At 40.6% G+C, this 22,644-nt stretch overlaps 2 protein-coding genes across 2 annotated transcripts in view; one reads left to right on the forward strand and one right to left on the reverse strand.

Moving 5' to 3' along the window:
- Nucleotides 1-14,244: 14,244 nt before the first annotated feature.
- LOC121305671 (T-complex protein 1 subunit theta-like) lies at nt 14,245-15,897 on the reverse strand. Its single transcript, XM_041237365.1, has one exon. It carries the CDS (start codon nt 15,895-15,897, stop codon nt 14,245-14,247), a length of 1,653 nt encoding a protein of 550 aa, XP_041093299.1.
- Nucleotides 15,898-21,463: 5,566 nt separating this feature from the next.
- dnah2 (dynein, axonemal, heavy chain 2) overlaps nt 21,464-22,644 on the forward strand; it is a 68,757-nt gene continuing 67,576 nt past the window's right edge. The window contains exon 1 of the mRNA XM_041237421.1: nt 21,464-21,628. The gene's annotated coding sequence lies outside the window, so the exon portion shown is untranslated. The remainder of the gene's footprint in view (nt 21,629-22,644) is intronic.

Below are 22,644 nucleotides of genomic sequence, written 5' to 3' on the forward strand. Positions count from 1 at the left end.
TTGTCTCACAGTTTCGTTTTCCTGTCGGCTTGACTGTAACGGTACGCCGAGCAGGTCCGAGCCGTTCACATCGCCGTTCACTAGAACAATGCCTTTTTTAAAAATAACTTTGTGTTGGGTCGTGTGATTTGTCCAGAAAGCCCTGAAATTATTTTTTTAATCGTTTAAACCTTTTGTGTTCATGCAAAAAATAAATAAATAAATAAATCAGAGCATTTTCTGTTTGGATTTTTTTTAATTGTTGTGCACTGCAGCTATGCAACATTTTTTACATATCTATATAAAGCTAATGATTAAACAGTTTTCATTTTATTCTTCAGTCTGTCTGCTTCCCCTCTGTCTCTCCACTCTCTCTTTGTGCATGCATGTGTGTCAGTGTCTGTGCATGTGTGTGGGTGTGTGTGAGTGTGTGTGTGTGTGTGGGTGTGTGTCAGTGTGTGGGTGTGTCAGTGTGTCTCTGGGTGTGTGTCAGTGTGTGTGTGTGTGTGTGTGTGTGTGTCTGGGTGTGTGTCTGTGTGTGTGTGTCTCTGGGTGTGTGTCTGTGTGTGTATGTCTCTGGGTGTGGGTGTCAGTGTGTGTGTGTGTGTGGAGCAAACAGACCTCTGAGTGCCTGTGTTTTTATAGAGGGATCCACAGGGCAGCCACTGCAACTGTTCTGCTTAAATGTGGCTTTCATTAGGAGCTTCTATTCATCTCCACGGGATACCAGGAGCAGCATGGAGCCGGCACTGAGAGCGAGGGAGAGCGTGCGCTTTAATATTTCAATATGGAGCAGACAGTCTAATCCAGGACTGTCAGACTCTGCTCCTGGAGGGCCGCAGCGTCTTCTGGCTTTTGTTCCGCCTCTCTCACTTACTTACGTGGTCTACTGATTTGATTAATTGGAGAAATTTAACAAACCTCAAAATGTTTCGCACCTTGAATCAAGTGCTTTTTTTTAAAACCGTCAACTGTAAAAGACCTTGAAAAAAATATTAAATATGTCCAGTTGAACAAATAATGAGATCAATTAAGTTAATTGAGAGTTTAAGTTGGAAGGCACTGGCTCCGTGTAATGCTGTGACACCAGGCCAGGCTGCTGTGTCATGAGAGTCACGAGACTTCATTACTTCCATTCTGTCACATTCACAGCTTTTATAGTTTAGTGACGGGTTTCAAACAGGATTTTGCTGTGTTTTCTGGATTTCTGTCTGCGAAGGGGCAGATGAGAGATTAGACATGGTTCAGAGAGATCTATTTAAACGTTTTCTGTAGTAAAAGCACAGCAAAGTGTAGTAAAGCACAGTGAAAGCATGGTAAAGCATAGGGAAGCATTGTAAAGCACAGAGAGGTCTGGTAAAGCATAGGGAAGCATTGTAAAGCACAGAGAGGTCTGGTAAAGCATAGGGAAGCATTGTAAAGCACAGAGAGGTCTGGTAAAGCATAGGGAAGCATTGTAAAGCACAGAGAGGTCTGGTAAAGCATAGGGAAGCATTGTAAAGAACAGAGAGGTCTGGTAAAGCATAGGGAAGCATTGTAAAGCACAGAGAGGTCTGGTAAAGCATAGGGAAGCATTGTAAAGCACAGAGAGGTGTGGTAAAGCATAGGGAAGCATTGTAAAGCACAGAGAGGTCTGGTAAAGCATAGGGAAGACTGACTGTATCACGCAGCCGAGCGGGAGAGGAGAGCCGTGTGACTCAGCTTAACCTAAGGGTGTTAAGTACTGTATGTTCCGGTTCGTTTGCCTGCAAAACAGTACCAGAACTGCAGCGGGAGTCACGTTACTTTGCGCTTCTCCAGCAGCACGCAGGTGTTCAGCCACGCAGCTCAGTGCATCCCTGCCTAATTATCGTCTTGTTTTTCATATACCGAGGTGCTGACTGATCTCGGAGATACAGATGTTTCAAGGAGAGGCAGCCCCGGGCTGGCTGGCTGTGTGGGCTTGCCTGAGCGACTTGTATTGTGTTTTTTTAGCTGGCGATGCTGCGTTTGAGGAGGGGGGGGGGGGCGGTTGGTAGATGCTAACACCCCGAGCATGGTAATTTGCAAAGGTAGTGTTTTTAAAAAAAAAAAAAAAAAACGACCTCGCTTTGTTTTTAAACGGCGTTAATGGATGCTGCTGCAAATTGAGGCTTAGCATCGGTATTAACTACACGTGGAAATGCAATTCATTGCAGCGGTGCCTCGAGTTTCTTTTAAATTTAAACAAGCCCAAAACAAGCGCAACCCGTTCTAGAGTGCGGACGCTTATGCAAATTACAACCCGCGACTCTTTACAGAACAAGCCCAATCCCGCCGCTTATAAGCGGGTCTGGCAACTGCGCTTTCCAATCGCTTTCTTCTTTGATGAGTTTGACGAGGGGTAAAAATAAGGGGCAAGGGCAAATTCTTGATCAGTCAGAGCTACGTAGTTAAACGGTCTAGTTTCTAGAGGCAAAAATTCTGCATCACCTTGAATTTTAGGAATGAGAGGTAATAATTAAAAACAAACACACAAACAAATTAATGATATCGTTCGAGAGTAACACGGCAGTGTTTGATGCTAGATTTGCGAAATGTCACATCTCAGCTGTTTCTGTTAAGCTTGTCAACAGCATGTGTGCGATCCAATATGCGACCCTAACATTACTCGACACGTTTCATTCGACTTTACGAAGCAAAATGAGTTCATTGTATATGATGCAAAACCTTTGGTTAGAGCTGTAGTACCAGATATATTGTTTTTAAAATGAAAAAAAAAAAAAAAAAAAAAAAAACAACAACAACAAAAAAAAAACAGTTTTGCTAAAAGCATGTGTTTATTTCCAAACTGCCCATTTTGCACTGAGGTAACGAGTTGATTTGTGCGCCAGAAACGCACACATCAGCCTTAGGTGACGTTAAAGGCTGTTGAGCCAACGAGAGCGACGGTTAGAAGATGCTTTTCAAACATAAACGATACGAAATAAAGACAATTTCCCCTTTAAGATAATCAAAGTAAAACGGCAGCGGTGTCGCGATGTGGGCTGTCGTCATTAAAAATTCACGATATGGATTTGTCTCATTACATATTTAAGGGCTCAGACTGTTCCAGCGGACGTTTGAGTCTTACGGCGTCAAAAGAGGTTTTATAGGTATGATATGACAACAGCAAACACAGTGTGGCGCTAGCGAGACAGCATTTACCTCCAGTTCTGTTGGGTCCTCACCCCCTGCAACCTTTATAAGAATAAAAGCATAGCAAAGTGTGATAGCGCACAGTGAAAGCATGGTAAAGCACAGGGAAGCATTGTAAAGCACAGAGAGGTCTGGTAAAGCATAGGGAAGCATTGTAAAGCACAGAGAGGTCTGGTAAAGCATAGGGAAGCATTGTAAAGCACAGAGAGGTCTGGTAAAGCATAGGGAAGCATTGTAAAGCACAGAGAGGTCTGGTAAAGCATAGGGAAGCATTGTAAAGCACAGAGAGGTCTGGTAAAGCATAGGGAAGCATTGTAAAGCACAGAGAGGTCTGGTAAAGCATAGGGAAGCATTGTAAAGCACAGAGAGGTCTGGTAAAGCATAGGGAAGCATTGTAAAGCACAGAGAGGTCTGGTAAAGCATAGGGAAGCATTGTAAAGCACAGAGAGGTCTGGTAAAGCATAGGAAAGCACTGTAAAGCACAGAGAGGTGTGGTAAAGCATAGGGAAGCATTGTAAAGCACAGAGAGGTCTGGTAAAGCATAGGGAAGCATTGTAAAGCACAGAGGTCTGGTAAAGCACAGGAAAGTATATCTACTGCATTTTTAGCCCTCTGAAAGAAGTAATTTTAATAGAAGAATTTTCTTTGCATCGAGAGGGCTGACTGGATGAGAGGGGAGAGGGGAGTCATGTCTCTCAGCTTGCCTATGAAGTGAGTTCCTGCTCGGCTGGACCACTGGGTTTGAGACCTAACCTGCTGGTCCAGCCTGGGGGTCGATGCTTTAAACAGATAAAGAATTCTGTGTTATTGAAAGGGGGGGGGGGGGGGTTCACAGCCAATTTAATTCTGTCACTTCCACAAACCAGCTCCCTAACTCTCATTGAGGGATCAGGTTTGACACAAGGAGTGCCAAGCAGCTGGACAGAGTCTGCAATTAAAGCTAATGGTAGGGGGCAGGGGGCTGCATTGCTGGAATAGTCACTTGGCCAGGATTGAGTCAGGCAGCTTTGCTGAGAGCAGGAGGTGTGTGTTAATGAATTACATTGTGCTGTGGGAAACATTCGGAAGGGTTAGTTTACCTTCTTTTGTAATGTGCTTTACCGCACCTCTCTGTGCTTTACCATACCTCTGTGCTTTACAATGCTTCCCTATGCTTTACCAGACCTCTCTGTGCTTTACAATGCTTCCCTATGCTTTACCAGACCTCTCTGTGCTTTACAATGCTTCCCTATGCTTTACCAGACCTCTCTGTGCTTTACAATGCTTCCCTATGCTTTACCAGACCTCTCTGTGCTTTACAATGCTTCCCTATGCTTTACCAGACCCTCTGTGCTTTACAATGCTTCCCTATGCTTTACCAGACCTCTCTGTGCTTTACAATGCTTCCCTATGCTTTACCAGACCTCTCTGTGCTTTACAATGCTTCCCTATGCTTTACCAGACCTCTCTGTGCTTTACAATGCTTCCCTATGCTTTACCAGACCTCTCTGTGCTTTACAATGCTTCCCTATGCTTTACCAGACCTCTCTGTGCTTTACAATGCTTCCCTATGCTTCACCATGCTTTCACTGTGCTTTATTACACTGTGCTGTGATTTTACTGTGGGAAACGTTTCTGAGGGTACTGGCCACTTAAGTGGGTGGTGATCAGGTGCTAAAGACTGATTTCAAAATCTGTATTTTTACACAGTGCAAGATTATGAAAACAGAGGCAGTCTTAGCTATTGAGGGGGCACAGGACAGGGAACCTACGTCCCCATGGAGATACAGCCTAGACTTTGCTGCAGGCTGCTTTTATGTATATTTAGGTGGGACCCCTGGAGGCAACAACTGGCAGCACAATTCAAACCTGTTCATTGCCTCGGGATTGCATTCCATTGCTTCATTCTTCTGGTTGCAATTATGGTTCAGAATGGCTGTAATTGCATCATGATTACTGGAATCAAAGCCTCTGTTTAATGACTAGTTGCTGTCTTTCTCGCTTTTTAAACTGATTGTGCTACTTCCGTGCTTTCTGAGGGGAGACAAAATATTCAGTCCTAATAGCCCATGCATTTAGCATAGTTTGTTTATAAATATACTTTACCACACCTCTCTGTGCTTTACAATGCTTCCCTATGCTTTACCAGACCTCTCTGTGCTTTACAATGCTTCCCTATGCTTTACCAGACCTCTCTGTGCTTTACAATGCTTCCCTATGCTTTACCATACCTCTCTGTGCTTTACAATGCTTCCCTATGCTTTACCACACCTGTCTGTGCTTTACAATGCTTCCCTATGCTTTACCAGACCCCTCTGTGCTTTACAATGCTTCCCTATGCTTTACCAGACCTCTCTGTGCTTTACAATGCTTCCCTATGCTTTACCAGACCTCTCTGTGCTTTACAATGCTTCCCTATGCTTTACCAGACCTCTCTGTGCTTTACAATGCTTCCCTATGCTTTACCACACCTCTCTGTGCTTTACAATGCTTCCCTATGCTTTACCAGACCTCTCTGTGCTTTACAATGCTTCCCTATGCTTTACCATGTAATGAACCAATAAGAAGACATCCACACAGCTGAATAATCGATCCAGTGTAAGTCAAGGCTGAGCAGTGCAGTCCGGCAATCCACTCCGGTTTTTACGTTTAGCTCTTCCTACAACTCCCAGCAGAACAGAGAGCTCTCAGCAAATGACAGAATCAGAAGCACTGATTAGGTGTAAGTGTTTTCACGTGACTTATTTGCCAGCTATCTGGAAAAGGCAAATCCGAGGGTGTTGAGCACTTCAGAGAGAGCACACCTTCGCCACAGCTACGGTTCAGCATCACCCAGAATTTTAAGATTGAGACATAATTAAAAAAAAAAAAAAACATATGAACATAATTTAGATCCTATATTTAACATCATGCAGTCGAAGAAACAAAATGACATAGCAACGGTCTACCAGAAGGAAGCCATCAGAGCGGTCCGGTAGTATTTCATGTTAGATTTTCCGAAATGTCACCTTGTTCCATTTTCATGAAGTCTGTGGGAAAACTACAAAGCGCTGGTGTGTGATTCAATACGCTAATGTAACATTATCTGGCAGGTTTCGTTCATTTCTATATAGAGGGTGATGCAAAACTTTTGGCCACAGCTGCAGTGCACTGGTTACTATAAATGTACCTCAATTACACTGAGGAAGACATTCTGGAAACATTTGACAGCTCGTCTAAAGGGCTGATTTATGAGTATTTTACAGTCCCAGGAAACCCAGTGCTGTAAAATGCTCTAAAATTCCAGCAGAGATTAAAAACAGGGCAGATGTGTAGAAAGACAGTTCAGCTGAGAGAATTAGAATACTGGGATTTAAATCAGCCTCACCCTAACCCACACCCTAACCCCAACCCCCCAACCCTAACCCCCCTAAACCCTAACCCAACCCCAACCCAAACCCAAACCCTAACCCCAACCCCAAACCCCAACCCCAACCCCAACCCTAAACCCTAACCCCAACCCCAACCCTAACCCTAACCCTAACCCCAACCCCAACCCCAACCCTAACCCTAACCCCAACCCCAACCCCAACCCCAACCCTAACCCTAACCACAACCCCAACCCTAATCCTAACCCTAACCCTAACCCTAACCACAACTCCAACTTTAACCCTAACCCTAACCCCAACCCCAGGGGAGCGCAGGGGTCCCCGAGGGTCTCCCCTGGTAAAGGCACGGCCGTGTGGTGTGCAGAGGGGAGTCACACAATCAGGGGAGTGCAGGGGAGCATCCTAGTTGTGCAAAGTCACCGGTTCAGTTGTGCTCCAAAGTTTAGCAGCTCGCTAGCGTCCGCGCTGGAGCACCTGGGTGAGGAAGAGGAAGCTGGCTCGGGCGTGGGATCGGAGGACGCTCACTCTGTAGTGAATTGCTGCAGGGTAAAAATAATTTGAAATTGGGGAGAAATTCAGGAGTAAAATAATTGGAACACTAAATTAAAAAAGTAAAAAAAAATTAAAGGTGTCAATCAAGGTTTAATAGCTTTAAACCCGAGCATGGATCAAGTGGTCAGAGAGAAAAACAAATATCTACAGAATTCCTTTAAAATCATTTCCCCTAGGCTACGGCCAACAAACGCCTCCGATATTAACATTTCCCACCCGGAATGATTTACAGCGATCCGAAATTAAATTCGCCCCGTTGCACCAGAGCAAGCAGAAAACGCAGCCTGTGGGTGCAGAGGGGTTAGGATTTATGCTTCGTCCGAATACATTTCTGTAGCGATCTTACATTTACCTTCTGCACTTGGACCTTGGCAAACCAAACAGTCCCGCTGTATCCCGCTATCAATCTCCTCATTATACAAACGGAGAGGAATGAGGGGAGGGGGGTGGAATGGAATCTAAAAAGCTATACAATATAGCTGCAATATTCTAAATTATATAGATATATATAATTTAGAAGCTGTCTGTTATTGTTCCTCCTGAGATAATTAAGCAAAACTTCTAATTGCTTGAGTTTTTTTGGGGGGGGGGGGGGGGGGGGGTTTGGAAAAAAGGGAAAGGGCTTTCTCTTCCCACAGCCGCCCCCCGCTTAGATAGAGGTGAAAAGATATTCAGTTTCATTCTTCTAACGCCCCCCCAGCGATTAAAAAATAGCCATCAGTGTTTGTTTTAGCCAGACGCTGCCGTGGGATAAGAAATGTTAACTTTGCATCCCTTATATTAATAGAGGGAACTGGGAGATGAAAAGTGTACTGGAGAGGGGATTGAGTTGTCCGTGTTGTCATAGCTACGGGACAATGGAAACTGTGAGTGTCTGCTGGGTATGCTGCAGGCTGAGAGCCGTCTTTAATGGCAGCCTGTGCTGTGACTCCCACCCAAATGAAAGAGCGCCCCTCTGACTCTCAAAACGAAGCACACAGTTTCTCCAACGCTGCGGATTTGTGAGTATTTTTCTTTCCAAGATGTAAAGATGTAAAAGTCATAATGAACTCCTTCATGCTGACCAGGCCTGACCCCGCTGCTGCTTAGCTTAGCTTAGCTTAGCTTTCAGAGATCTGAGCAGATCACAGTCAAATATGATGTAGAAATGAATGAATGAATGAATGAATGAATGAAGAAGAAAAGGAGGAGAAGAAGGGAAGAAGGAGAAGGCAAATGAATGAAGAATACATGAACGGGTGAATAAATGAAGGAGAAGAAATGGATGAACAAATGAGGAAATGAATGAATGAACGAAGGAGAAGAAAAAGAAGATGAAGTAGAAGGAGGAGAAGCAGAAAGAACGTGTGCGTATCCACTTCTCATTTAAGGACGAAAGCGTTTCCTCTCTCCTGCTCTCCTGTGACAAGCAGGTCCTGGCTATACCCAGGGTTAAAGCCACGGTATGCTCTAGCTGAATTAGATAAAGAGACGGCCGTATTTAATGATGGGCAGAATATCTTCTGATTAACCTTGAACCCACAATCCTGGACAATCCCCACAAGTGATCTGTACTGAGGGTAGAGTTTACCTTTCCGAAAGCAGATCCGCTAGAAGTCTTCTACAGCCGTGTGACATTTGGGTACTTTCAACTTTTCCAATCGCAAAATTTCAGCACCTTTTTTTTTTCACTAGACCCCCTGTTTAACATGCCGTATATTTTATGTGGTAACCTTTTATTACCAAGTCTCTTTATGGAGATTTTTTTTTTTGTGTGTGTCTTTTTTGAAGGTGACCTTTTCTGAAGATGCCTATCAAAGTTTATTCCCTTTTTTTAAAAAAAAAAATATTTTGTTCAATTGTATAATGCAGCATTGCTGGAGTGTGGTAATGTTTTATAATTTGTTTTTCCCTTTGTGTGTTTGAAGCCAGAGGCTTTATATTACAGGGAAAGGTCAACTTGAAATGAAAGACAACTGCAAAGGCAAAAAACAAACAAATTGAAACAAGTTATATATATATATGTGTGTGTGTGTGTGTGTGTGTGTGTGTGTGGGCAGGTATTACTATCAATGTGTGGACAGAATTTGAGAAAATGTCCCCAAATTATTGGCTTAATTAGTCAAGATTAGGTGTTCTAGATCTTTAGCCACTGACGATGTAAAGACAACTTGAAAAACTGCAGGACTGGGGCTCTCCAGGACCCGGGCTGGAGACCCCTGCTGTACAGTGCGACAGACAGATGGCGCCAGTGCATAAAGGATTTGTGACACTATAACACCACACCGCTATTCTGTGTCATCTGTCAACACAACGAGTCGGTTTTGTGATATTATTGACACTGACCTTTTTCCTACAGGCTTGCCATTAAAGCAACGTGACTCCTGCAAGAACACACAGACTGTCTAGTTTCACTGAAACTTGTGCTCTTGCGCACTTGCCTTTGTCCGTGTCCCCCCCAAATATAAAATCCTTATGTGGAAAATCAGTTCATTTAATGACAAACATTTTTTTCAATGTACTGTATTTTTTATATATATATATATATTATATATATATATATATATATATATAATACACACACATACACACACACACACACACACACACACACACACACACACACACACACACATCCCCTCTTATTAATACTGGTTTAAAATTTTCATTTCATTGAAAACCTGGAGCATGCATAGCAAAAATATAATATAAAACGGGGATTGCCGCTGCTGCCTTGTGATTCTACAGAGCCGGGGAGAGTTATAAGACGCATCTGCCTGCTTCCTGATTAGATGCCAAGTCTGTTTTGATGGATCGCGTGGGCTGTTGACACAGCCCCAAATGAGCCAGAAATCAAGGTCACCAAAGCAGGACTGTACCCTGCATGAGGCCCCGAGGTTAGAGGCAAGGGGCGGCAGCCCGGTCGGAAGGGGTCAGTTTTCCCATATGTCAGTTTTGGGGCTCTGTTCTTTGCCTATTTCCTCTTAATTAGAGGCCCCTGCAAGCATTGGGTTTAGGGACAATTGTGACAGCCTGAATACAGCCCTGCAGTTCATGAAGTTCATGATGGATTGCCTCTTTGATTGACTTTTTTTTTTAAAGTTACAGAACACACACACACACACACACACACACACACTCACGTGTTTGTGCACCCATATGGAAGGGGCATATGTGCCTAATGTGTTCTGCGCTGTGGCTTCCTGTGGATTCAGATGATCAATCGATCAATCGTCTGCTTCAGTCGGTAATTCATTAGATAAAGGAGTAACCCCCGCAAGCCCACTGTCTCTTTATGGCCCCTTGGGGACAAAGGCCAGCCTCGCCGGTGTCTGCTATGAGCTCTCCGGGCACCTGGCCATAGGGGGCGCTATAGCGCAGCGAGGTGAAACAGTCCCTGACCTAGTGCCAGAGCCAAAGTTCCCTGTGGAATAACCAGCGAAGAGCGGTAACTTGGCACAGCCAGGAACCTGCTCTCCCCTGACAGTATGACTCACCCTGCCCCCGCCCATGCGGCCGTGACTTTATCTGGGGAGATGCTCAGGGGACCCTGGAATTTTTTTAAAAACATTTTCTGTAAAACACTCTTTTAACAAAAGCATGCAATCTGTTGCCGCAGCCGCTCACTCTCACTCTCTCTCTCGGCCACACTGTCTCACACAGTAATTGCTGTCATCACTGCCTTGTCTGATTAATTATGCAGGAGCTGGAATTGAGGTGAGCTGAGGATTTCAGTGCCAGGTCATTCAGGCAGACTGGAATATATTACTAAGCGCAGCAGAGAGAGAGAGTGAGACAGAGCAAATACCACACAAATACCTGTCATTACGGGCAGCCAGGATGGGACTGATTTACCAGCCATAACAGGGTTTAGTTTAGTACCCAGGACTAAATACCCACCATAACACTGTTAATAAAGTGTAGTGTAGCGCCACCCACCATACCACTGTCAATAGGGTGTTGAATCCAGAATTAGGGATTATATTTAGCCTTAACAAATTTGTGCTGGGGACATACCCCTGGCACACAAGTGTGTGCTACACACTGCATGTGTTTTGGTTTTATTTGCCACAGACATTGGGCACTGGCACTGTAAGTCAGAATTGCCCGTGTGCAAGGATACATAGATATAATGCATTATATATCTAGATAAACTGCAAGATGGATTCATAAATAGACAGATAGATATATATCTTGTTACCCTGTACATGCTGTGGAGAAAGCAGTATTGATTACTCCGCCAAGGCTCATAATTGCCTCGTGTGATGTGCTGTCATGCACCCGCTGGGCAGGCTGTAATATCCTCCTGTTTTTCTCTGTTGTAATGATTGTGGTTCTCTTCAATAGCAGCCAGCTCTCCACGTTCTGCTTTATTAATCAGTTCTCTCTGCAATTATCGTCAATTCACCAGTATCTCCCCAGTGTTAATGTTCAGCAATCCATACTTTTAGGGCAATCGATGTCTTATAAAAGTCTCCCATAGTAACAGCACAGCAAAGTGTAATAAAACACAGTGAAAGCATGGTCAAGCATATAAGCATTGTAAAGCCCAGAGAGGTAAAAAACAAAACAAAACATGGAAAACACTGGTAAAATATGGTGAATGCATAACTGCAGAAAGAATGGTGAAAACTGCAAAATGATCATGCAAATTGACCCTGGAATTTACCTGCTATTTGATACTGATTTTAAGGTGTCCCAGACATCAGGTATGATCTGTTGTTTGGCTGCAGTCAATCCTCCAATAAAACTGCACACAATTTTTTAGTATTAATCCTGTAAGAGTTAAAAATGAGTGCCAGCAAGTGTGTGCTATGTAGGGCAGGTGTGTCCAGTTTTTTGTCCCGCCCCTCTACTACTGCACCTTATTACAGTAACTTTAAAACAGGGTCGGAAAGGGAGGGTTTGATATAGAACACTGGCGCCACCTTCTGTTCAAAAGAAGTCATTAACACTTACGTTGTCAAAGAGTCTCACCTTTCCTGAGTCCAAACTGGAAATAGGAGACTGTGTTTTGTGTAAAGTTACTGAAAGGTATAGCTGGTGTGCTTTGCTGCATTAGGATAAAATTTGCTTCTATGCTGGCTGGTTTGTAATAAGTGTACAGTCAGTACCACTCCAGGTAATGTCAACCTATGTTTATAATAGCAGGCTGTGTGGTCCAGTGGTTAAAGAAACAGGCTTGTAACCAGGAGGTTCAAATCCTAGCTTATCCCCTGACTCATTGCGTGACCCTGAGCAAGTCACTTAACCTCCTTGTGCTGTGTCTTTTGGGTGAGACGTTGTTGTAAATGACCCTGCAGCTGATGCACAGTTCACACACCCTAGTCTCATATCTTGTAAAGCGCTTTGTGATGGTGGTCCACTATGAAAGGCATTATATAAAGATTATTATTATTATTAAAATAATCACCACATTGAAATGTCCTGGTCAGAATATTAAGGGAAGCGAGCTCTTGATTATCACATCACTTTGGTTATTGTCACTGCTTAATGTTAATCACACTGAACAAGCTTACAATTTCTACCTAATATCTCCTTTAGAAATAATAACATTATAAGAATAGGAGGTATAGTGTACATGTAAATAAGTTCCAGTATTTAAAGGTACGGCAGCAATATTAACTCAGCTTGCCAACTGTACACTTATAAAAGTGTCCCCGAGTAAAAGCATAGCAAACTGCAATAATGCACAATTAAATAATTGTATTGTAAAGCATATTATTAACCATGGAAAACTATGGTAAATGCATAGTATAGCCATGGGAAGACTGCACAAATACCATGCAAAAACTTTTAGAAATGTCAACAGGGAAACTCGCACATAAGGTGAGACAAATAATCCAATTAGTCTCAATTGTCAAGGATGTAATGAAAAGATGGAGGCAATGAATTGGAAACAAATAACCCGAATGATTCGCTGGCAAAATAAATGACATAACCTTACACACCCTAAAGCAGGAAATGATATGAATCTGCACAGCAATTCAATGAGAGGCGGTGTCTGCTTATTGATTTCCCCTTTAAGGATTTTGTCATGCTATTGTTTACGCTGTGCTGAAATATGCGATTTGCTGTCCCAAAGTTTATTTTATCAGAGCTGGCTCAATTAGCTGTAGTCAGCTGCAGTGAAGATGTTTATTCAGTACTGTATTGTACACCCAGCATGACAAAGCGCCAGGGAGAATTGAGTGCATTTAACTGTATCTTAATCGTGTCCAGAAGTTTGCATGCAGCTGGTAGCGTTTTTACAGTAATTAGTGTCAGTAATTCAATATCAAGATATTGGACTTCATAGTTGTCATCTGTGCAGTACACGCACAGTTATAACTGCTGTCTTGTAAAGTCCAGTCCAGGGCAGGCTTGAGACATGGAGACTGAACTGCTCCCTCTCTCTCGTGTTTTTCATTTAGTCTGTTATCATGCAAGAATGTACCTCAGATTATAATTCAGGACCAGATGTCTGCTATTGCTTATCCTCAATAAAATCAAAAGGGGTTGTGATGAGTGAAGAAGTTACTGTATAATCTGGAAGAATGAACAAACAGTATTTGATAAGCCTATTTGAATCAAAAATATACAGTACAGTGTATAGTGCTCCAACACCAGAACGACCATGATCACACACTTTAAATCGAAATAAACAAGCGTTCTATATCAGAAGCAGATCAATAGATAGCTGGAGTGAGCTGATTTAAATGAAATCAAAAGTATGAACTCATTCATGCCAATAATACATTTCCTTTTTATTTATAAATATGGCAGCAATCCGATATCCAGCCCTTATTCTGTTCTGCTTAGACAAGCAGGCAAAGTTTTGACAAACTGACATTTTCATTAAAACTCTGTTTATTTAGTTGGCTATAGTTTGTTATTGTTTTTTTTTGTCAGTGGCTCTGCTTAACAAACTGAATAAATGATCTGGAAAGGATTTTAACTCCAGGGCTGGCTGAGAATTCATTCAAGACAGTGTAGTAATGTGAACCCAATAAATACCCATAAATACTGTTATATTGTAAAACTAACTAGAAGCAATACGGAAGGAAGGAAGGAGCAATTAAAAACTTAAATAAATAAACAGCACCACAATCGTCAGATTTTTGTAGACCCCAAAATAAGAAAATTAAAGCTACAAAATCGTAACTGGGGGAAAATAAAGTAACAAGACTTTTATTTCATTGCGTCTTTTCATCAAGTCCTGTTCTGTTTCGTCTGTTTTTATTTGTTTCGTTCAGTTGTCGATTGCATCATGGGGGACGTCCCAATTGGGGTTCTCTCCTCTTGGCTTGGGACCCCCACTTTTCTTGGCAATTATGATCTGGTCTACACCCAGTACGGTGATTGCAGCCTCGGAAGCCAGCTTGATACCCCAGTGCTTCGAAAGCAAAGGGTCTAGGATGCCAGCTTCGGAGGCATCTATCAAATCAGTGCCCTCTCCATCAGCGCTGACCCCTGCGCTGCTCTCGCCTTGCTGGTGAAGGGAGTACAGCTTCGACATCACTGGGTTGGTCTGGGTACCTGAATTCTCGGCCAGAGCTTGTGTGATGGACTGCAATGACTTGGAATAAGCGTGAATGGCGTACTGCTCTAGACCAGGAACAGATTGACTGAAATCCGCTATCTTGACTGCCAGCTGCATTTCAGTGGCCCCAGCCCCTGGCACCAGGCGCGGGTCTCTGATTAGAGTGTTGTAGGTGCTCACTGCATCGTTAACAGCTTCTTCAATGTTGTCTAAAAGTCTGTCCGTAGAACCGCGCAATAGGATGGTCGACATGGGGCATTCTTGGTTCTGCTTGAAAACGACCACTTGGGTGTCGCCAACCTCTTGCAGGTAGACCTTACTGCAGCTGCCGAGCTCATCTTCTGTAGGAGGGATGAGACTCAGCAAGGGGGTAGCGCCTAGAGCTTTGCACAGCCGCTGCAGATCATTCCGGGAGGTCATTTTGACCACCATTAGCTTGTACTTGTCTGCGTAGTGGAGAGCAAGGTCTCCTATTTTGGCTCCAACCACCACCACGTTGACTCCTGCTTCTGCAATGTCTCTGACATGGCTTTCCATCAAGGCCTCCTCGCCCTTTCTGAAATCCATAAATTCCCCAGCGCTCTTGAGAAGCACTGTACCTTTTGTTTCAGGCTTGGTGGAGTCAAAGGCGCAATTATAGACTGCTACCTTGGCATCTTGTACATAGTTGACAGTCCCTTCTGTTTCTCTTTTAAAGACCATGCCCTCAAGCATCACTGAATCTTCCACACTGGCCCCTATGATTTTGCAAATTCTTACGCTCTCTGCGCTAAACTCCCCAGACTTGGGTATGGTGGACACACAGCTCTTGGCTACTAGCGTGGCTAGGAAGTCTTCATACCCGTACTGCTTGCTGGCGAGGGATGGTCTGGTGGCTGCTGCAACCTCTGTCACATCACGGATGTCCTTTAAGGACAAGCAGCTCAGGTCTTCCAGGAGATCCAAAGCCTTATTAGATGCCACCTTGTAGCCTTCAGTGATTTCGGAAATCGAAAGCCCAAGCTTCAAAAGCTCCTCTGCGTTCTCAAGCAACGAACCAGCCAAAATGAGAACAAAGCTGGTTCCGTCGCCAATCTCCTGCTCTTGAGCCTGGGTCGCCATCACAAGCATCTTGGCTGCTGGGTGCTCCACTACTAGCTCTCTGAGAATACAGGAGGCATCTCCAGTCACAAAGATCTTGTCTAGGTGGTTGATGACAAGCTTGTTGAGCCCGTTGGGGCCGTAGGAGGTACGCAGGCAGAGGCTCAGCTGTTTGCAGGCTTCGATGTTTCTGTGGACCACCTCTTCCAAGCCGCTGTAGTACCTGGATCCTTGCTTCAGCATCTGGAGGTATCCCGGGGCTACTGGGACATGTGCAGCCATCTCTTTGTAATAAGGGAGGGCTATTTAGTGAGATTCCTGTAGTCAGGTTTGCTTAAATCACCTTTCTCTCTGTCTGTCGGTTCTATCCACGTTCATCAGCACCTGGCAAGCAGAAATGATAATGTTAGTTACAGCTTGAAGCTGTTTAAGTGCTTACAGTACAGTACAATCACACAAAAGCAATCAACCCATCACCGTTATAGAGTTGTCAAAATGTCCACTATCCTGAGTATAGATGTCAAAACGTGCAATGAACATATGGAATAGTTCTAAAGTAAAAAAAAAAAAAAAAAAACGCTGTTATGATTTAAAATCTTCATTTTGTGTGATTTATAACAAGTTAATACGCCGTGGGCTCTTTATTAGAACAGAAATCATTTCCCACAGTTTAAGCAGCCGGTTTTGCTTGGCGGTCCTCTGCACGGGATGATATCTCTTATTACAATAAGACAAAGATTAGGAATACATACAACATTAAGGAAGCTTTGCAAAATGAGCCTAATTACTATGCAATATTCATTCCAGGCAGAATCTTCGGACTTGGCAGCCCCTGTACTGAATGGAATAAACCCAGGGCTTTTAACTGTTTCTTCGGTACTTGCATTTCAATACATTTTGTTTTTTAAGAAGAGGATTCACACTTTGGGAATCACCTCAATAAGAATGATATTTAACCCAAAGGGTAATAAGACTACAGGCAAGGTGAAAGAATGCTTCTGTTAAAGCAAAATTAATCTACTGGCCTTGTCTTGATGTGAACATACACATTGCAAAGCTGTTTACTGTTGGGTGCAAATTGAACAATGTATGCAATCAGCAACCAATTTCCCAATGGAATATCGGTTTGGTAGTAATTGATGAACACTTCATTATTCAAAAGCAAATAAAAAAACAACAAAGAAAAAATGTATACACTCTTCATAAAAGCCTAAAAATATAACTGAAAACATTTCAAAGTAAAGCAATATATACATTGTAAAACAGAAAAAGACCATTTCCAGAATTCTGTGGTTTACTTTTTTTTAAGGGATACAGCATATTTCTATAGAAGCGGACAGAATTAAGTGAAAGAAACTACGTTTAACATTCTCTCAACGCCATCAGGGGTGAATATCAGTTTGATCCTTCCCAGGAGCTTAATTAGCCACAGTGTTTGGGTGACAAGCTAAGGTGCAGGACCTTAGGCTCACTGCTTGAACTGTCAATGGTTAAAATGCCAATGCAAAGGGCAGTCTTATTTCCTGCCATGTTGAATGTTACACGGCAGCTCCAGTGAATAGTTCTGTCCCAGGAAAATGACCATCAAGCAACAACATGAGCTCCTCTGCTACCTACATTTGTTTAATTTTGTGTTTTTTAGACTGTATTACTGCTTACGGAAGTTCTGGCTGTTTGAATTTTTTATGAACAGTAATCCTTGTATTTTTTTATAGTCTTTAAGCGTGTTTATGAGGCGTGTAGGGAGACATCCTTGATAAATTATAAATGGTATTCTGTGTACTGCTCACACCCTTGAGAAATGCATCTGCCTGGGTACTACAGCCCCAAAGCAGAGGAAACGGCCGCTCTAGACAGCACTGCATTCATCACCGGAGATAACTCTGAGCACAAAACAAACACGTCTGGCTAGGCTGCACCAAATACATATTTTAGTTTGTTGAGAGTCTTTATATTTGGTGCCCAGGTGCAGTATCTTTTATGATAAATGATGCATTCGTTCATTGACTGTCTGGGCACAGACTAGTCTTCAATACAGCATCATTAATTATGTATTGTGAGTTTTAACCCAAGACTTGGTGTGTCCTCATAAAGTCTACTGTGCAGCATCTGCCAGAAGCGTTATATTCCATTTAATTAAACAATTAAACTTTTAGATTAACACACATTTTAAATGTTAAAAATTTTACAAATGGGAATGCTGGGAAGCACAACCCATATTTGGTAGCATGCCAATTGAGTTTAAAATAAATGACTACACTATTAATTTGACTACGTGTGTGCAACACTAATGTACGGATATGAAACAGACACTGGATATTAAATATTCATACAATAAATGAGATGAAATATTTAGACTATTTTTTCATTTTTCTGATAATGGTCAAATGCTGTAAACTATTACCAGCCCTAGTCAGGATGGTTAGAATACCCATGTATTCCTAATTAAATAATGGACATATTGTTAACTAAAGTCAGTCATGCATTTACGTTTGTCTGCCTTTGTTTCTTCAGTTTTACCATGCATATTTTGAAGAGAAGAGTCATGTACAGTATAGACCCATTCAGACTAATAATCCTTTGCTTATTGGCTCTTTAGAGAAGCTTTCTAAGTTAAGAAAATGTATCATTGAATTAAAACCAATGAAAAAGAGGGCACTTAAAATTAATTAAAGGAATAATTGATTTAAAACCTTAAATACACATTTAAGGATACAGTGCTAGATGTAGCCTGGAGTTTTATTCATATAACAAAACCCTATATACATTTTCCTTGCCTATATTTATTTTGCCCGGGATATTTACATGATCCTTTTCTGCAATACGGGAATACAAGATGTTGCATCTCAAGAAAACAGCCTCCAAATGAATAAATAATACAGATTGAAAAAGCCTGTTCTTTAAAATGCATTGTTCTTAAATTCTTACAATGTTAGACAATGGAGAATTAATTCTCTCACACTGGAATTCGTCCAGACTTAGATTTATAGACAAACAGCTTTCTCCGGGGATTAGAACATGCTGACTCTACAGTTTCTAATGTGAAATTTCAATGATCTTGCTTTTCCTGGCCATAGCGTACACGCAACTCCAAATAATATGAACAGCTCGTAGTTATCTTGCAAACCTTTTTAAAAAAATTATATAAATCAGTTGGCGTGTTACATTTATCACGGTATAGTTGACATTGGTTAGATTTTGCTAGATGAACAGGATTTTTCAACAACATTCCTTCTGGGGATAAACTTGAGGCAGGTTTCTCAGGCAAGTTTGGACAAACAATCAATACACACCAAAACCTTTGCATCACCCTCTATATAGAATTCATTAATTTTGTTTAATGAAGTCGAATGAAACCTGCTGAATAATGTTACGTTAATATATTGAATTACACACTGCTTTGTAGTTTTCCATATCCCTAATGTAAAACTGACAAAAATTGAAAAATGTGACATTTCGAAATCTTACATGAAATACTACTGTACTACTATTATGGCTTCTGGTGGACTTTTGCGATATCATTTAGTAGTTTCTTTGATTACATGATATTAAATGAAAGATCAAAATTATGTTATATATATATATATATATATATATATATATATATATATATATATATATATATATATATATATATATATATATATTATTTTTTATTATGTCTCAATCCTAAAACTCTAGGTGATGCAAAACTTTTGGCCATATTTGCCTGGTATAAGTCGCTAGCTGTGCGATCACAGATACTGTACTGAGAGTTTTGGTTTGAGGCAAGAGAATGTCAAAAGCCACATGAATTTGAACCAGTGGCACCCTGAAGATGCCATTACCACAGCGGTATTGTTGTGATTTACATGATTTTGACAGGGAGAAAAAAAAGTTATTGCTTTTACATTAAGCATGGGATAATCTCCATTAAGCACACTTGTATTAAGATTTGCTCAACACATTTTTGTATTTATTTCACTTTTCAGTAACCCTAGCCCCATCCAGAAACCATTAATAAATTATAGCTAGGAGGCTGAAAAAAAAAAAAATCAAATTATTATTATCCAGTATACTGTCAAGCATTATACATTTTTATTGTATTAAGTTAGGAACAGCCAATTGCAAATAACTATGTGTGGCATAAAAAAAAAAAAAAACTCAAATGCTAAACTAATTACAGATAAAAAAAAATCAGTACCCAAGCAAGCAGATTCTTCTATATAAATTATTGAGAAATAATATAAATGACTGCCTACTTTCAGTGTTTCATTAATGTTTTAAAAAGCACAGTATGCAAGATTGATGCGCTCCTTTAAAACACTCACTTTTCAGAAGATGACAGTCGACAGCTTTCAGGCAAGGTGCTTCTCCTGTCCCTCTGGGCAACCACAGCTTGTGAATATACAGAAACGAGATCAAAAATAAGACTTTACTACTGTTGCTTATGGAAATGCCTTATGAATATGATTTTTTTTTCCTTGTTTTTTTTTTTTTTTTTAAATAATAATAAAATGTGTGCGCAGCTTTGTGTGGCATGTTAACTCTGTGTTGGGAATTTAGGATTGTATTAACATCTGTCGTGAAATACTGTATGGTAAAAGAAAAATATATAATTATGACTCTATCATGTGTATTGTCTTCAGTTTATTTGTTTTGTTTGGTTGGACAAAAAAAATAACCTCATCTATCAGCGGACCACTATGGGCAACAAGGAGGGCATTGATTTGGCAGAGAAATGCGAGGCAATTAAACATGTGTAGGGAAAATGGGGGTGGAAATCTGCAGTCTGCTCCAAAATGTGTCATACCTTACTGTTGAGAGTTATCCTTGTTATTTGTACACACTTGCATAGCGAAGCACATGCAAACCACTGCCTGCTCTCCCCTATTTATACAGAATTTCAGATCTTATCTCTTGCCTATCTTAACTGAAATTAGTTTGCAACAGGGATATGCATCTTTAATATACAGAACATATTTGTGGAATGACATATGATCTAGCTATCTATAAATATTATACTATATATTATGCTATACTATAATATTATAATATGACTATATATGATTCTCCCTGGAGAGGGAGCTATACCTCGACAAAATATATATATATATTATTATATATATATATATATATATTATATATAATATTTGAGGCACAGCCTATTATACAAAAATTGTTCTAATAACAAGATTAACCCATAATTTTACTTACCATCAATATATAATATATATATATATATATATATATATATATATATATATATATATATATATATATATATAATATATAATGGGATGCATTTTATAACATTATATTAGTATTTTGACCTAAAAAAATCAGATTAGGTGGATATTTATAATATATATAATATATTATATATATATATATATATATATATATATATATATATATATATATATATAATCTATATATATATATATATATATATATATATATATATAGGACCCCAATCATTAAAAATAAAAACATAAAAAAAAAATTGTAATTTATTATATATAAGTATTTCATAAAAAAAAAAAAAACAAACAAACAAACAAAAAAACTTACCTCCACAATAAAACTCGAATGCAATACCGATACAGCACTTTCTATTTTTTTTACATTTTATTATTTTACATACATTTGTTAAGCAGTCGTAACCTTGAACAGTAAACTAAAAAAAAAAAAAAACGTTTTTTTGTTTGTTTTTTTGTTTTGTTTTTTTTTTTTTTGAAAATCGCATTTCGAGTCACGTGCACGCGCCGCTGTTCGTCCGGCCGCGCGCTTCCACGGTCACAGAACTCGTGCTCGAGAGCTCCCCTCCAGTTGCCATGGAGACGCGTCGGCAGCGGCTCAGGTAAACAAAACTCAAACTACCGCTTGACGACGCAGCAGCATAAAATACCCGTTTAAATATACATCTTTTTTTTTTGTTCTTTTATAAAGGAGGTGAAACCAAGCTGGCCGTGAATGAATAACACCCGACTCTGCCTATTTATTAACATAACTTTTCAGGAAAAAAAAAAAGGTGAGGGCGCGCATTTTAACGTGGTATGTCTGTTTCTTTTCGGGCTGTTTTGAAACAAAAGTACAAACGTTTAATTAAAACAAGATTAATCTGTAAACATTAAGTATTAAATCCAGGTGCCGTGTTATTTTTGTGCTACGCGTTTAAAAATAAAGTGCTACACACCGTGTACTGCGCTAACTATACCGAAATTTTGATACAGGTACGTAGGATACCTGGACAATGGGGATAAAACCCCGAAACAAATTTTATTTAGCTTTGTTATTAGATATATATATAATATATACATAACATTAATTAATACACACTTGATAATTAAATATTGTGAACAGTGTTAAATTACCTTTATACAAGCTTACCATAGTACAAGCATAGAAAAAGTGTAATAAAGCATAGGGAAGCATTGTAAAGCACAGAGAGGTCTGGTAAAGCATAGGGAAGCATTGTAAAGCACAGAGAGGTCTGGTAAAGCATAGGGAAGCATTGTAAAGCACAGAGAGGTCTGGTAAAGCATAGGGAAGCATTGTAAAGCACAGAGAGGTCTGGTAAAGCATAGGGAAGCATTGTAAAGCACAGAGAGGTCTGGTAAAGCACAGGGAAGCATTGTAAAGCACAGAGAGGTCTGGTAAAGCATAGGGAAGCATTGTAAAGCACAGAGAGGTGTGGTAAAGCATAGGGCAGCATTGTAAAGCACAGAGAGGTCTGGTAAAGCATAGGGAAGCATTGTAAAGCACAGAGAGGTCTGGTAAAGCATAGGGAAGCATTGTAAAGCACAGAGAGGTCTGGTAAAGCATATTACTAACATGACAAACCAGGGTAAACTATGGTAAATGCATAGTATAACTATGGTAAAACTACCATAGTTAAACTGGTAAACCTCTGTAAGGGAAAATACAAATCAAAGTTTAAAATAGTATATAGACCTATATATACATGTTACCATGTTTTGCTTTAAAATGTTTACCAATGTATTACTGTGCATTCAGTTTGGATGAAACGTTAAGTGTATGCCTAAA

The sequence above is a fragment of the Polyodon spathula genome, chromosome 44 (assembly GCF_017654505.1).
Source record: "Polyodon spathula isolate WHYD16114869_AA chromosome 44, ASM1765450v1, whole genome shotgun sequence".
In the NCBI taxonomy this organism is placed as follows: domain Eukaryota; kingdom Metazoa; phylum Chordata; class Actinopteri; order Acipenseriformes; family Polyodontidae; genus Polyodon; species Polyodon spathula.

What these genes read in the sequence shown, in the direction of transcription:
- LOC121305671 (XM_041237365.1), bottom strand. Translation starts at nt 15,897, where the DNA reads ATGGCTGCACATGTCCCAGTAGCCCCGGGATACCTCCAGATGCTGAAG.